General features: G+C 43.4%; 1 protein-coding gene across 1 annotated transcript in view; it reads right to left on the bottom strand.

Moving 5' to 3' along the window:
* LOC117090770 (transmembrane protein 132D-like) overlaps positions 1–14,134 on the bottom strand; it is a 484,643-nt gene that overhangs the window by 310,212 nt on the left and 160,297 nt on the right. The window contains exon 4 of the mRNA XM_033223371.1: positions 580–726. Coding sequence (XP_033079262.1) covers positions 580–726 — 147 coding nt within the window. The remainder of the gene's footprint in view (positions 1–579; positions 727–14,134) is intronic.

Raw genomic sequence — 14,134 nt, 5'->3', positions numbered from 1 at the left:
CAACTGATTGTTTCTAATTTGGTGGCTATCAGAGACAGATTCAGGTTTTAATTTCTCCCTAGAGTAATCCACAATTTCCTGCAATTCTACTGCAGATAGTTCACTGGACCATCAGAAAATGCCTGCCCATGGATACAATCACATGCATTATATTTAAATATACACTGCAAACGTGGAGTGCACCCATGTGAAGAGAGACGTATAGGCTTTCGTTTCTAACACTTGCAAAATGGGCCGTTTTATGAGACAGGCAGAGTTTCAGTTCATCTAATAACATAGACTAGAAAGAGGTCATGTTGAAGAGGAACATGGTTTGTGGGTCAATTCCATCTGCATGGTGCAGTCCTTGCAGGTGACACGGTGCTCTGCTGCGGTGTTAAGTAGGTCTGCTGTGAATAATAGCCCATCTTTCCCAAACGAAGGCCTCCATTCATCTTACCTGGAGGCCCTGATAGAATAGATGACACACACCAAACGCAAACCACAGTGGAAACGGTTGTTAGCAATCCAGGAAAAAAAAAAAAAAAGAGGCCACATTTGCAGCTGATCTGAATATATCAGAGGCCAGCTGGGACTCACCTGTTTTCCGAGCCAGCCGCTTTCTTCTGACAAACGATGACAGCTGGTGCATACTTTCCAGTATAATCCGTGCGCTCCCTGACATCCCAAATGGAAGGGCTGCTGGCTCGCACGCCGATGATGTTCACGCCTTTCTTCACCTTTGCCCTGTTGGAGACAGCACGTGTGGGTCTGAGTCAGCTCTGGGGAATCCCCGGGTCACGCTGGTTCTGGGAACACAGGGAGCTTAATTGCTCACTGTTGCCTTGCAGGTGTAAGCTCATGTATACTAGGATTTAAACACAAATTTGCAGTCACCTTCCAATCCATCTGTCCTAATTTCTTTCAGTTTTTCCTGCCTTTAATAAAGAGCTAGAGATGGTATACTGATAGCCAGCAAACATTAGTTACAGAAAGAAACAGAGTATCATTGCACTAGCTTGTGTCTTTAAATAAAGCCAAAGCCAGACACAAACACAAAACTACCTGAAACCCCTTAGCCTGGCCAAACTCAATAGAAAAAGGCAATTAAAGTACAAAAGTAAAGATTGAAATAAGAACGCACATCCACTGAATGCCTCCCAGTGCCAGGCACTGATGGACATTTTGTCTCTATTACCTACTCTTCCTAGCAAGGTTCCAAGCCCAAAATGAGGCTGAGGTTCAGACAGGGGAGGGAATAATGATTCCCTCAAGTGATCCACCTGCCTCAGCCTCCCAAAGTGGGAGCTACTGTGCCCAGCCCTGTTTACGTTTTATAATCTTGTCTTCTTACTGTATGCTTTCCATTCCATATGTTCTTTCCAACTCAAGTTTCTAAAAGAAACACAGAATAATGAAACCCCATCTCAACTAAAAATACAAAAATTATTTGAGGGTGGTGGTGTTCTCCTGTAGTCCTAGCTACTTGGGAGGCTGAGATGGGAGGATCACTTGAGCCTGGGAGGCGGAGGCTGCAGTGAGCTGAGATCGACCCACAGCACTCCAGCTTGGGTGACAGAGTGAGATCCTGCCTCAAAAGAAAAATAATAATAAATAAAATATAAAATAAAATGCAAACGGTTTGATTTTTATTTACAAGCTGGCCTGGACATTTGAAAAAGATAATGTTTCTGCTGTGTTTTCTCTTAGTCCTTCAGTGGAAAATAGGAAAAGTCTTGAAGTAAAAGTACCAAGGGGAACCTGGAGCACGTCAATGGGACCTGGGCAGAAGAGGACGGTGGGGGCGGCGCACACGGAGCTCCTCCAGACTGGTAATCACTGTGCCCACACAAACATGCAGACAAGGCAGTGGTGCTGCAGCCCGCATCTCAGAATGCCCTCTGCCATGCCACAGGAGAAAGTGAGACCACCTCCTGCTATTAATATTAGGGACAGAAGGTGAGGAGGAGATGACAGTCCTAGGGACCAGGGCTTCGAGAAAAAGCAGGACATGTCTTTTCCCATGGAAACAGTTTTAAAATGGAGTGTGCAGGAAAGACCTGAGGCCGCAGGCTTGAGACAGCCCTCCTTAGGAAAACCTGCTGGCAAGCGTGGCTGGGAACTTGGATTTGGGGAGAGTTCCCTCCCTTTTCATGGTCAGAGGGGCTCACGCTGCCTAGACTGGGCAAACGGGGTGGTTTATGCTGGACACTTTCTTATCTTCTGGGAGCGTAGAATTTTGGTATGTGCCAGGCAGAGGGTGCCCCCGTGAGCAGTCCCCCAGTGAAAACCCCAAACTCCTGGGCTCAGGTGAGCTCCCCTGGCAGTGCTGTCCCAGCTATTTGCTGGAGGAACTGGAGGAATTAAGTGCATCCTGCATGACTCCACAGAGAGAGGATTCCTGGGAGCGTGAGCCTGGTCTCCTCCCCGGTGCCTTTCCCCCCTGCGACTGTGCTTTGTGTTCCTTGGCTAAGACATCAGAGCAGTGATTCTCACCACACGCTGAGTCCTGTCAGTTCTAGCGACTCATTGGACCTGGGGGTGGTCTTAGGAACCCCCAGCACACATACTGATTTGCCTAGTCCACAAAGAGAGCAAGAATTGCTTCTGAGGTGTGGCCCTACTGCAAACATTAGCATTTTTAGAAAACAATCATCATGTATAACATTATTTCTATGGGGGAAAATACATCTTTTATGTTTTAAATAATCATTGTGCATGCAAACACTTTGAATGCAGTCGTTTAAAAATTGGGAATTGCATGCAGATGCCAAAAAGCCATCTGACCTTTCTGGATACTCAGGTGAGACACTCAGAGAATAGTTACGATTCCTGCCTTGCAGAAACTCATTTAAATTGTAGGCAACCAAGACATGGCAGCGAACAAAAGTGCAATCCACTGTGGACAGCTACTATTATGTTAAGATGAATTCTAAAGGCTGCCCCAATTACTCTGCAGTGGAATTTTATTGAATCAACATTGCTTTAAATAAATAGGTCATCAACCTGGCTGTGACAACCTTTTCATTATACAGGAGATATCAGTACATAGGCCTTTTCTGATATATAATGGGCTTATATGTTTTTCTGAAATTTTATTCATAACTAGGCTATTTGGAATTCAGACGATGTTTCTCCAATGAATCCTTTTCAAGTTCTTAAGAAGGACACGGTGGCTTGTTTAACCCATGAAGTATCCAGCACTTGTTGCTAATAATTCTACAGTAGCAAATGAAGCTATAATCGGTAGCATTATTTCTGCAAAAACGTTTTTTCCTAGAATTTTATACAGGACACTGGGAATTGTCTTTCAGAGACACAGAGCATTTTCATAAGAGAAGACACATTTCTAGGGCATGTTTTAGATGTTCGGAATTGAAGAAGGCATACTCACTCAAGAAGTATCTTTTTTTTTTTTTTTTTTTTTTTTGAGACGGAGTCTCGCTCTGTCACCCAGGCTGGAGTACAGTGGCACGATCTCGGCTCACTGCAAGCTCCGTCTCCCGGGTTCATGCCATTCTCCTGCCTCAGCCTCTGAGTAGCTGGGACTACAGGCGCACACCACCACGCCCGGCTAATATTTTTTTGTATTTTTAGTAGAGACAGGGTTTCACCGTGTTAGCCAGGATGGTCTCGATCTCCCGACCTCATGACCCGCCCGCCTCAGCCTCCCAAAGTGCTGGGATTACAGGCGTGAGCCACCGCACCCGGCACAAGAAGTATCCTTGTGTGTGAATATCAAGTAAAATGCATGCAATAAACTGGACAGTCATTCTTCGGAGGTGTAGACACGGTATTTACGGAACACAGTGTGTGCTGGGTTAATAATTTTGAAGCGCGAATCTCAGAGCTGTCAGTGGCACCATTTGGAACCATTCAAGTAGTTCCTAGAACACATGCCATGGGCTCCACTGGGTCCGAACCGAATGCTGGTTTCTCCCGTTATGACAACTGAGTTACCTACATTCATTAATGGAAGTTTTATAACCTACTTGTGGTTCAATAAATACAGGTTACACTGACAGCCTCATTACACAGAGATAAACACAGCACTTGATTTCTGAAGATAATTTGCTGTAGATTTATTCTTAATAATATATCTACCATGGTGATGGGGGAAAGCCATAATTTTCCCCATAGTATGCACATGCACTGTGACTGGGTATCAACAAAACCTGCCTGGGGTTAAGGGTATATTGTGTTTTTAAAACATAATAGAACTGCAGGGTCTGTGTATATTTTATATACATATATATATAAATATATATATGTAATGTGTATATACATATATGTCTACATAATGTGGAATATGTATATATTATAAACACACACACGCACATTTTCAAGTATAGCATCCAGGGTTCAGAAATGTGGTGCGTAGTTGTTGCTTTTGCTCCCTCTACCCAATCTCCCCTTTCCTGGGTAGCAACATCTTGATTTTGCTTATATGACCCACCCCTCTGCCGTTGTATACCACCACGGTGGATTTGTAAGTCAAGAGTTTCTCCCTCCAACCCTGGACAAGAGGTGGACACATGACCTAAGCCAGTCCAGCTGAACGATTCTCTCTGGAATATAATCTTGAACAAAGAGACACAGCAAATAAAAAAGGTTGGGGGAAATTCACCCAGCCTTGTGGCTCTGGTACAACTGTCTATTACTTCCTTCTCTCTGGTTTGCAGAAATTAACACAGCTAACATTTCTGAATCTGGTTCTCAGCCTTTCCTTTAGGCATATAAATATTCCCCATCTTCCCATCTAGTCCCTTCTTGTTTAATGTAGCCTGAGTTATTTATGATCATTTCCAATTATATAACAAGGGGAGGCTAAGATTCAGTGACTTCCAGAACAAGGAAGTGTATTTCCTCCTCCTGTGAACATCCATTGCTGGTAACCCAGGTTGTTGGGTGGCTCTATTCCACTCAGTCATTCGGGGATCAAGGCTGAAGGCATCTCTACTGTTTTTAATCTATAACTTCTAAAGTCTCTGTGCTCATGATCATCCCAGCCAAGGGGAAGAGGGAAGAGCAGTAGACCAGAGCCAGGGATTTCCTCTTAAGCAGATGAGGTGGGCATTGCATGCCCAAATTCACTCACCTTCCATTGCAAGGAGCCTAGTCTTATGGCCACACAAGGCTGCAAGAGCAGCGAGTGCTGGGAAGTCAGTCTTTACCTGGACAGCCATATCCTCACTGTGGCCCTGTCACTATGGTGGAAAGAGAGATGGCTTTGGGTGGAGGATTTGCATCTCCCTCCACCACAACCACCAGGGGACTCCAACTGATGGGAGGTGTCAGCCTCCTAAAGACTATAAATTTGAGTTTATTCTCCAAATCGCTGTATGCAGAGACTTAGGCTGAAGGCAACATTGCCCCAAAGAGAAACTCCCTACTTACGCAATCTTGTCAGTGGAAGTGTTCTTAATATGGAACCTGAATACAGGCATATTCATTTATGAATTTCACACTGGGGCTATTGAACTAATACAAATGTGTGCTATAAAGAATGCATAGGGACAGAAAGCAAAATGGATGAGATAAAAGTGGGATAAAAGGGAATTTCAGTGTTTTGTTTGGTGGGAGATTTATTTAAGATTTGTGTGCGTGTGTGTGTGTGTGCGTGTGTGGTATTAGGAAAAACATGAAAGAGGAAGAGAGAGCAAAGAGAAAGGAAGGGGGATGGGGAGAGAAGTTTTGATATATAGGGTTCAAAGCCCAAGAAGAGAAATTTGGATTGTGTGTAAGTCTCAGGCTATTTGTTCATAATGAACGTAGTCCTGTTAGAAACTATTACTGGCTAATCAGCTATCCACAGGCTAATATTGGCCTTAATCAATAACTGACTGTAGAATTCCAGGGAATTGGAGGAAGGAAGACAGGAAGAGATCCAAACTTCTGGACTGCTTCTCTCACTTCTAAAATGAAGGATTTGTCTACATGTTTCTCCCCCAGAGATTCATGTGGCCACATAGTCTCTGAGTAGATCAAACCCTGGTAAAACCTGGTATCTCCATTTTCGAGTCCCATATAGGCTCAATCTATGGAACAATACACAGTGTGCACCCACCAAAGGGTGCCACATGCTTACGCATGTAGATTTGGTGATGGCATTCCTCCCAGTTAATTGATGGAAATGTGCCCTTTTGGGTCACAGTAAAGCTTTTTCGAATTGCTCCTTGTCTCCTTACTTATTTTCTCTCATTAATAGTGTCAAAGCATAAAATAAGCTTCATTTTTTATAGGTCGTAGCTGTATTAACATATTTTGAAATCACTCTTGGCTTCTAATTTCTGGTTGACCAGAAAAAAAAATTATGACAAAGCCACTTTCCACTAAATCTACATGTTGATATAGCACATAACATTTTGCTTATATGATGAACCACTTCCAGCCCCATCTGGACGTCTTGGCCCTGCCCTCACCAACAGTTACATGGATATGCCTGCTTACGGTGCCACTGTCAGTATTTTAGGAATCATGTCCCACTTTTCACTTTGGGAGACACTAGGCCCCTCTTTCTATTACTGGAATATACTTTGCTAAGTCTCCTTACTTTGTGACTATTCCACTATAGCCAGTTAAAGACCAACAGTGACGCAGAAGAAAGAGCTAAGCCTAGTTAAAGTAACAATCGGAATGATATGGTTCCAAATTCTTTGTCATGTACCCCTATCAGTAAAAATATTTTCATATGTGGCCAGGCGCGGTAGCTCATGCCTATAATCCTAGCACTCTGGGAGGCCGAGGCGGGCAGATCACCTGAGGCCGGGAGTTCAAGATCAGCCTGACTAACATGGAGAAACCCTGTCTCTACTAAAAATACAAAATTAGCCAGGTGTAGTGGTGTATGCCTGTAATCCCACCCAGCTACTCAGGAGGCTGAGGCAGGAGAATTGCTTGAACCCGGGAAGCAGAGGTTGCGGTGAGCCGAGATTGTGCCATTGCACTCCAGCCTGGGCAACAGAGTAAAACGTTGTCTCAAAAAAAAAAAAAAAATTCATATGCAACCTTTATATAGGTTTGTATGTTTATAAACTTTACAGTTGAACCATGGGTTGGACTATTGAAATAATGTGTGCTACAAAACATACATACAAATGGATTAAAAATAATAAGTTGCCAAGTCCTGATTTTAGTTTATCCTCCAATGAATCATTTTGCATTCCCCTTAGGATGTCTCACCTCACATTAAAGGAGGCCACTCGAATCCCCTAGACCCTTGAATTCCCAAGAACGGGGGGCATGACACACAGCAGCAGAAGTCATGTTACAAGGAAGTTCAGCTCTAAGTGTTCCTATACCCTCACTTGTACAAGGGAATCTGTTTTCCCACTGCCCTTCCAGTGGGTAAAGTTAAATTTACAAGTAAGACCTGTGACTTCAATGCAACCCATTTTTGCTGTCTTGCTAACCGTGAGGCATTACAAGGGCTCTAAATGGACATAAGGATGTAGAGAATAGTTTGAGGCGATCAAAGAGAAGAGGAATTGGTTCACAGAAGAAATGGGGGGGTCTCCACACCCCCACGAGGGAAGCCAAGAAAGGGGAAGCATGAGGGTATGACCTCCACTGCACTGAGGGAAAATGATGAGAAGAGTTTTCAATAACTGGTGGATTCATAGAAAATTAAAATCCCTGGAAGCAAAGCTCAGCCTGTCATTAATTAGAAAGCACAAAATACACTAACGTTGACAACCCAAACTGCAGAGTCCTGGTCGCATCTACGGGGCATGCAGGCCAGGGGCTGCCAAAGACAAATCTTGACTTTTATGTGAAATTCCAACATTTGAAGACTCTGTCCAGGACAAAAAGACATCTAAAGATTTAAAGCAGAGCAATGTCATCTGTCACTTCTGAGATTTACGCGAGCTGTAAATGAGGAAGTTAAATATCTTCAGAATGAATGAATGCCTGAATCAATGGACACACACGAAGATACAAGGAAGAAAGAAAGAAAGAAAAAAACCTGAACTTCCATCACTTGCCACCTAAGCTAGCCATAATGTAGTCATCATTCTTCTGTGTACATGTCCACACCCAATCTATAATTTTATACAAATAGGATCATGCCTAGGGCTGCCATATGGCCATGCAACTTGGGACTGGCCAACCCCAGGAGGCTGTATTCATATAGAGTATGATATGAATGGGGCCTCATACAGTGGAGCAGTGTACAACCCGCACAGCTGTGCGCAGCAGCTGTGATGACAGTAACCCCACTTTTTCCTTGGAGGATACAACCCAAGACCCCCAGTGGATATAGGAAACCATGGATGGTACTAAACCCTATACATACTATTTTTTTTTCCTACACATACCTATGATAAAGTTAATTTATAAATTATACACAGGAGAAGATTAATAATAATAACTAATAATAAAATAGAACAATTATGAAAATATACTGCAATGCAAGTTATGGCAATGTGGTCTCTCTCAAAATATCTTCATGCACTGTACTCACCCTTTTTCTTAGGATGATGATGAGAGGTAATAAAATTTCTGCATAATGAGATGAAGGGAGGTGGCTGGTATAGGCCCTGTGATGCAGCGTTCTGCTGCTAGTAACCCCTGATGATAGGTCAGAAGGAGCGTTGACTGCTAGTAACCCCTCGTGATAGGTCAGAAGGAGCAGCCTCTGCTGCAGGTGATCCTGGAGCTAAGAATCTTGATGTCGATGGCTGGATGTCAGGAGACCATGTCGGTGACAAGGGGGCAGGTATCTCATGCAGGAGGGTTGCGAGTACAGGACAAAGCAACGATTCACGTCCCAGGAAGGATGGGGCTGGCGGCACAAGACTTCTTCACACTACTCAGAACGGCATGCAATTTAAAACTTGCGAAATGTTTATTTCTGGATTTTTTTTTTTTTTTTTTTGAGACAGACTCTTACTCTCTCACCCAGGCTGGAGTGCAGTGGCACGATCTCAGCTCACTGCAACCTCTGCATCCCAGGCTCCAGTGATCCTCCCAGCTCAGCTTCCCCAGGAGCTGGGACTACAGGTGTGAGCCACCACATTTGGCTAATCTTTTTCTTTTTTTTTTTTTTTGAGACAGAGTCTCCCTCTGTCTCCCAGGCTGGAGTGCAGTGACGCGATCTCAGCTCACTGCAAGCTCCGCCTCCCGGGTTCACACCATTCTCCTGCCTCAGCCTCCCAAGTAGCTGGAACTACAGGAGCCCGCCACTGGCTAATTTTTTTCTATTTTTCTTTCTTCTTTTAGCAGAGATGGGATTTCACCCTGTTGCCCAGACTGATCTCAAATTCCTGGGCTCAAGTGATCTGCCTGCCTCAGCCTCCCAAAGTGTTGGGAATACAGGCGTGAGCTGCCGCGCCCAGCCTAGAACTTTCCATTTAATGTTTTCGGACTCCAGAAAGCAAAACCTTGGATTAAAGGACACTACTGTATATTAAACATGCTGCTTTGATCACAGATCATCCTGGTCTCTTTTCTCTACCAGCTCAAGAGACAAAGCAGCTCAAAGCCAGAAACGGGCTAGGCACCTGCCAACTCAGGGGAGCCCAGTGGGGAGAATGACCAAAGGCACAGAGCAAGTGACACAGCCCAGAGGGGGAGCCATGCATGGTGTCAAGTCTCTGGCCAGGCCAGTTGCTGGCTTTGGGGACCTCCTGTTTCTCCTGGAGTACATCTGAATCCACCTATTTCACTCCATTAAGCCTAGTCTGTGGGCTTTTTTTTTTAATTACCAGCGCAGACAGATGTTCAATGGCTTTTAAAAGCCATCTTAGAGCTACATGCTTTCTGCACATCATCTTTAGTCTTTCCAAGCAGCTGGTTTCCCTCCTGACAGTCAGTGTATGAGGAGGGTCCCCGAGGCCAGGCGTTCCTACAGGTGCTAGCTAGTTCAGGAGGGATGTGGGATGAGTAGAAACAGGGTAGAAGGGGCTGCACAGCAGCCAGGAGCTGTGCCAGCGTGATGGACAGGGACACCAGCTGTTAGAGGCTTTGAAGTCAGTGGCCCCACCCCTACTATTAAAAATAAGTACATAATAAGCCATGGCTATAAAGGACTGAAGTGAGTAATTTGAGGGGAGTAAACCAATCTGCCTCTGGGTGTGTTTCTTCATTCACTGATTCATTCAACAAATACTTTTTTAAAACATTGAGACAGAGTCCTGCTCTGTTGCCCAGGCTGGAGTGCAGTGGTGTGATCTCCGCTCACTGCAACCTCCACCTCCCTGGTTCAAGCAATTCTCATGCCTCAGTCTCCTGAGTAGCTGGGATTACAGGTGTGTGCCACTACCCCCAGCTAATTTTGTGTATTTTTAGTAGAGACGGGGTTTCACTATGCTGACCAGGTTGGTCTCGAACTCCTGGCCTCAAGTGATCCACCTGCCACCTTGGCCTCCTAAAGTAATGGGATTACAGGTGTGTCCCACCACACCAGCCTCATTCAACAAATACTCTTATTTTTTTTTTTTTTTTAGAGATGGGGTCTCACTATGCTGCCCAGGCTGGTCTCAAACTCCTGGCTTCAGGCAGCCCTCCTGCCTTGGCCTCCCAAAGTGCTGGGATTCCAGGCATGAGCCATCACCACTCTCTGCCTCATTCAACAAATTCTTTTTGAGTGCTCCCTCTTTTCAGATGCTCTTCACACACTGGATATGCAGGTGAAAAGAACCATACGTTTTCTCTTGCCATGGAACTAACATTCTAGTAGGGGAGACGGAACGCAAGCATGCACACATTTATTACACTGATAAGTTCCATGAAGAAATGAAGCAAAGCAAGAGGTCAGAGGGCTCAGTGTAAGGAGCGGCTACTTAGAACCACTTACCTTATTTTATTACTTGCGTTTCTGAAAAACCGTAAAGCCAGCAAGGAACACACGCAGGCAGGCAGAAGGGAAACACATAGACACATGCAGATGCCTTTTAGGTCTGATTTGCCCTCTGCCTAATATGGGAGAGGAGAAAGAACTCTCCTTGTTCCTGCTGAACACAGACCACCACCCAACAACAGTCAAGGATGTTATTTAAATATTTTACAAATTGTTATGTGGGAACATTGTTTATGCATTCAAAGGAATCGTTATGACTCCACGCAGAACAGGTTTTCTCATCTGGAAAAACAAAACTTTGATATGGGCTGCACCCTCAACATTCCCTCCCAGAAATGGATGGCTAAATTGGGAGGGGTCGGCAAGAGAGGGTATGCAGGATGAACCTGCATTCGTTCATCACCATTTCCAGAAACACAGAGCAAACGGTTTGCGTCATTGATACTAAACCAATAAATGACAACACTTTCTGAACTGCCCACGTGTCCATGGTTGGAATGTGGAGACCTCAATCTTCGCATGTCACTGAGTCTCCCATCATGGGGTCGTCATATAAACCAGCAGACATGCAAAACCAGAGTCCTACTCCTGCAGCACATAAGGAACTCTAAGCCATGTCAAGTCCTTAACACGGTGCCTGGTAGAAAATCGATTTTAGCTCTGATGACGATTATTACCATTATCTTCTTTGTTACACAGAAACCTGGATGCTTGACTATCTGAACAAAATTTTACCCTTTTTCCATCCCATCTATGCAATAACTAACCAAAGTCCTGACTCTTCTTAAAACAAACAAAAACAAAGCGAAACAAAACAAAGCGAAACAAAACATAATCCTTGCCCTCCAATGGGAGATATCAGATGTGAGCTCAAAGTTCTAATCAGCCCTGTAATTTCCAAATGTAGCCAAGTCAATCATCTCAGCAGAGCCAGCAGGACAAATATTTGCAGACAAGCAGTTCAGGGGACCTCCCCAGCACCTACTGTTTCAGAACACTCAACTAATTTCCATGTTCCCAGGGTTCCACGATTCACAGGGGGCTGAGATGTGTCTAGTTTTCAGGGTTTGGGATAAGACCTAATTTTACTGTCTGTTAAGAACCACAACCCTCTAATTTCATTACATTACATAATTGAACTGTATTGCTATTTTCTCAGCCTTCATGGTTACTAGTGTTTCAGAGAGATTGCTTAAATATACTTCTTTAATTAAAGAAGGCATTCTAAATCAAAATCAGAACTATGGTTAATAAACGAATAAACGTAAATTCTCAGGGATGTCTTTTGGGAGGTTGTTAATTTTTTATTAACAATTTTTCATTGAAAAATAGTAGAGAAATGTTATAAATATTCAAATGGCATGAATGGGGATACAGGAGAAGTTCCTCTTGCTACAGACATCTATTGTCAAACTCCTCCTGAGTTTAGTGGGACATTTTCTAAGAGATTAACATACTTAGATATGTGGATTTAAAATATATGTACACCAGTGACAACACACTTTACACACAGTTATACTATATATATGCATATGTAGGTATATCTATAATATATATACACACACATATACGTACATGCACATAGTCATGCACTGCACGACGTTTTAGTCATCAATTAACTGCATGTACAACGATGGTCCCATAAGATTATACTATTGTATTTTTACTGTACATTTTCTATGTTTAGACACACAGATATTTACCATTGTGTTACAGTTACCTATAGTTTTAGAACAGTTACATGCTGTATAGGTTCGCAGCCTAGAGCAATAGGCTATACCATACAGTCTAGGTGTGGAGTAGGCTATACTACCTAGGTTTGTGTACTCCATAATGTTTGCAAAATGACCATATTGCCTAATGACACATTTCTCAGAGTGTACCCCTGTCATTAAGCAATGCATGACAGTAGATAGATGAATGGATAGACGAATGGATGGATGGATGGATGGATGGATGGATGGATGGATGGATAGATGGATGAGTGGGTGGGTGGGTGGATGGGTGGATGAGTGGGTGGGTGGATGGATGGATGAGTGGGTGGATGGGTGGGTGGATGGATGAGTGGGTGGGTGGGTGGATGGATGGATGAGTGGGTGGGTGGGTGGATGGAGGATGAGTGGGTGGGTGGATGGATGGATGATTGGGTGAGTAGATGGATGGATGGGTGGGTGGATGGGTGGGTGGGTGGGTGGGTGGGTGGATGGATGAGTGGGTGGGTGGGTGGATGGATGGATGGATGAATGGATAAGTTGGTGGGTGAATGAGTGGGTGGGTGGATGGATGGAAGGATGGATAGATAGATAGATAGATAGATAGATAGATAGATAGATAGATATTCCTCAACTTATGATGGGGTTACATTCCAATAAAACTCATTGTAAGTTGAAAATATCATAATTGAAAGTGCATTCTACACTCTACCTAGTGAACATCAGAACTTAGCCTAGCCTACTGTACGCATGCCCAGGGTGCCTCCATTAGCCTAAAGTTTGGCAAAATCATCTATAGTGTTGAATGTCTCATGTCATTTATTGAAAACTGTATTGAAAGTGAAAAACAGAATTGGTGCCATGGGTGGCCCAAGTATGGTTTTCACTGGGTGCTTATCACTTTTGCACCACTGTAAAATAATTGTAAAGTGAACCACCGTAAGCTAAGACCACCCGTATAAATATACACATAAAAACATATCTTGGGAATGTGTCGATGTAAAGCATGTATAGATCCGCTGCATTCTTTTTTCTACACATACTAATCCATTGTGTGCTAGTATTTGAGCAAAATCTGCTCGACTGGCGACCCCCTGATGGACACAGAGGTGGTTCCTAATTTTTGATACCATAACAAGGGCTTCAGGAAACTGCCATGTCCACACAACTCAGCACACACATGTATGTGTAGGACAAATTCCTAAAAAAGGAATTGCCAAGTGAAAAGAGATGCAATTTGTATAGAACTTGCGAAACTGACATTCAGAAAGATTCTACCCACGTTTATATCCACTGACAGTGTCTTAAAGTCCTTGTTTTCTTTCTTTTTGATCTTTGCGATTCTGATGAACACAGTATTTCATGAAGTCTGAGTGGTATTGAACATTTTTTCACATACATATCTTTGAATTTTTGTTTTTAAATTTAACATCTGCTCAAATCCCTTGTGCATTTCCCTGTTGCTTTGTCTTTTTTTTTTATTGTTTATTAGGAAATTGATTTGTAAGGAAAATCTCTTGGTCCATTTGGAATTTGTTTTAGCGTGAAATAAAGATCCAGCTTTGTATTTTCCTGTATGGTTTCTAAAATCACACTACTTATTAAATGATTCATCCAGTACCTGTTGGCATAAATGCCATTG

The sequence above is a fragment of the Trachypithecus francoisi genome, unplaced genomic scaffold (genome assembly GCF_009764315.1).
Source record: "Trachypithecus francoisi isolate TF-2019V2 unplaced genomic scaffold, Tfra_2.0 Lachesis_group11, whole genome shotgun sequence".
NCBI classification, from domain to species: Eukaryota; Metazoa; Chordata; class Mammalia; order Primates; family Cercopithecidae; genus Trachypithecus; species Trachypithecus francoisi.
The sequence above is the reverse complement of the archived record's forward strand: the minus strand, read 5'-3'. Positions and strand labels throughout refer to the sequence as shown.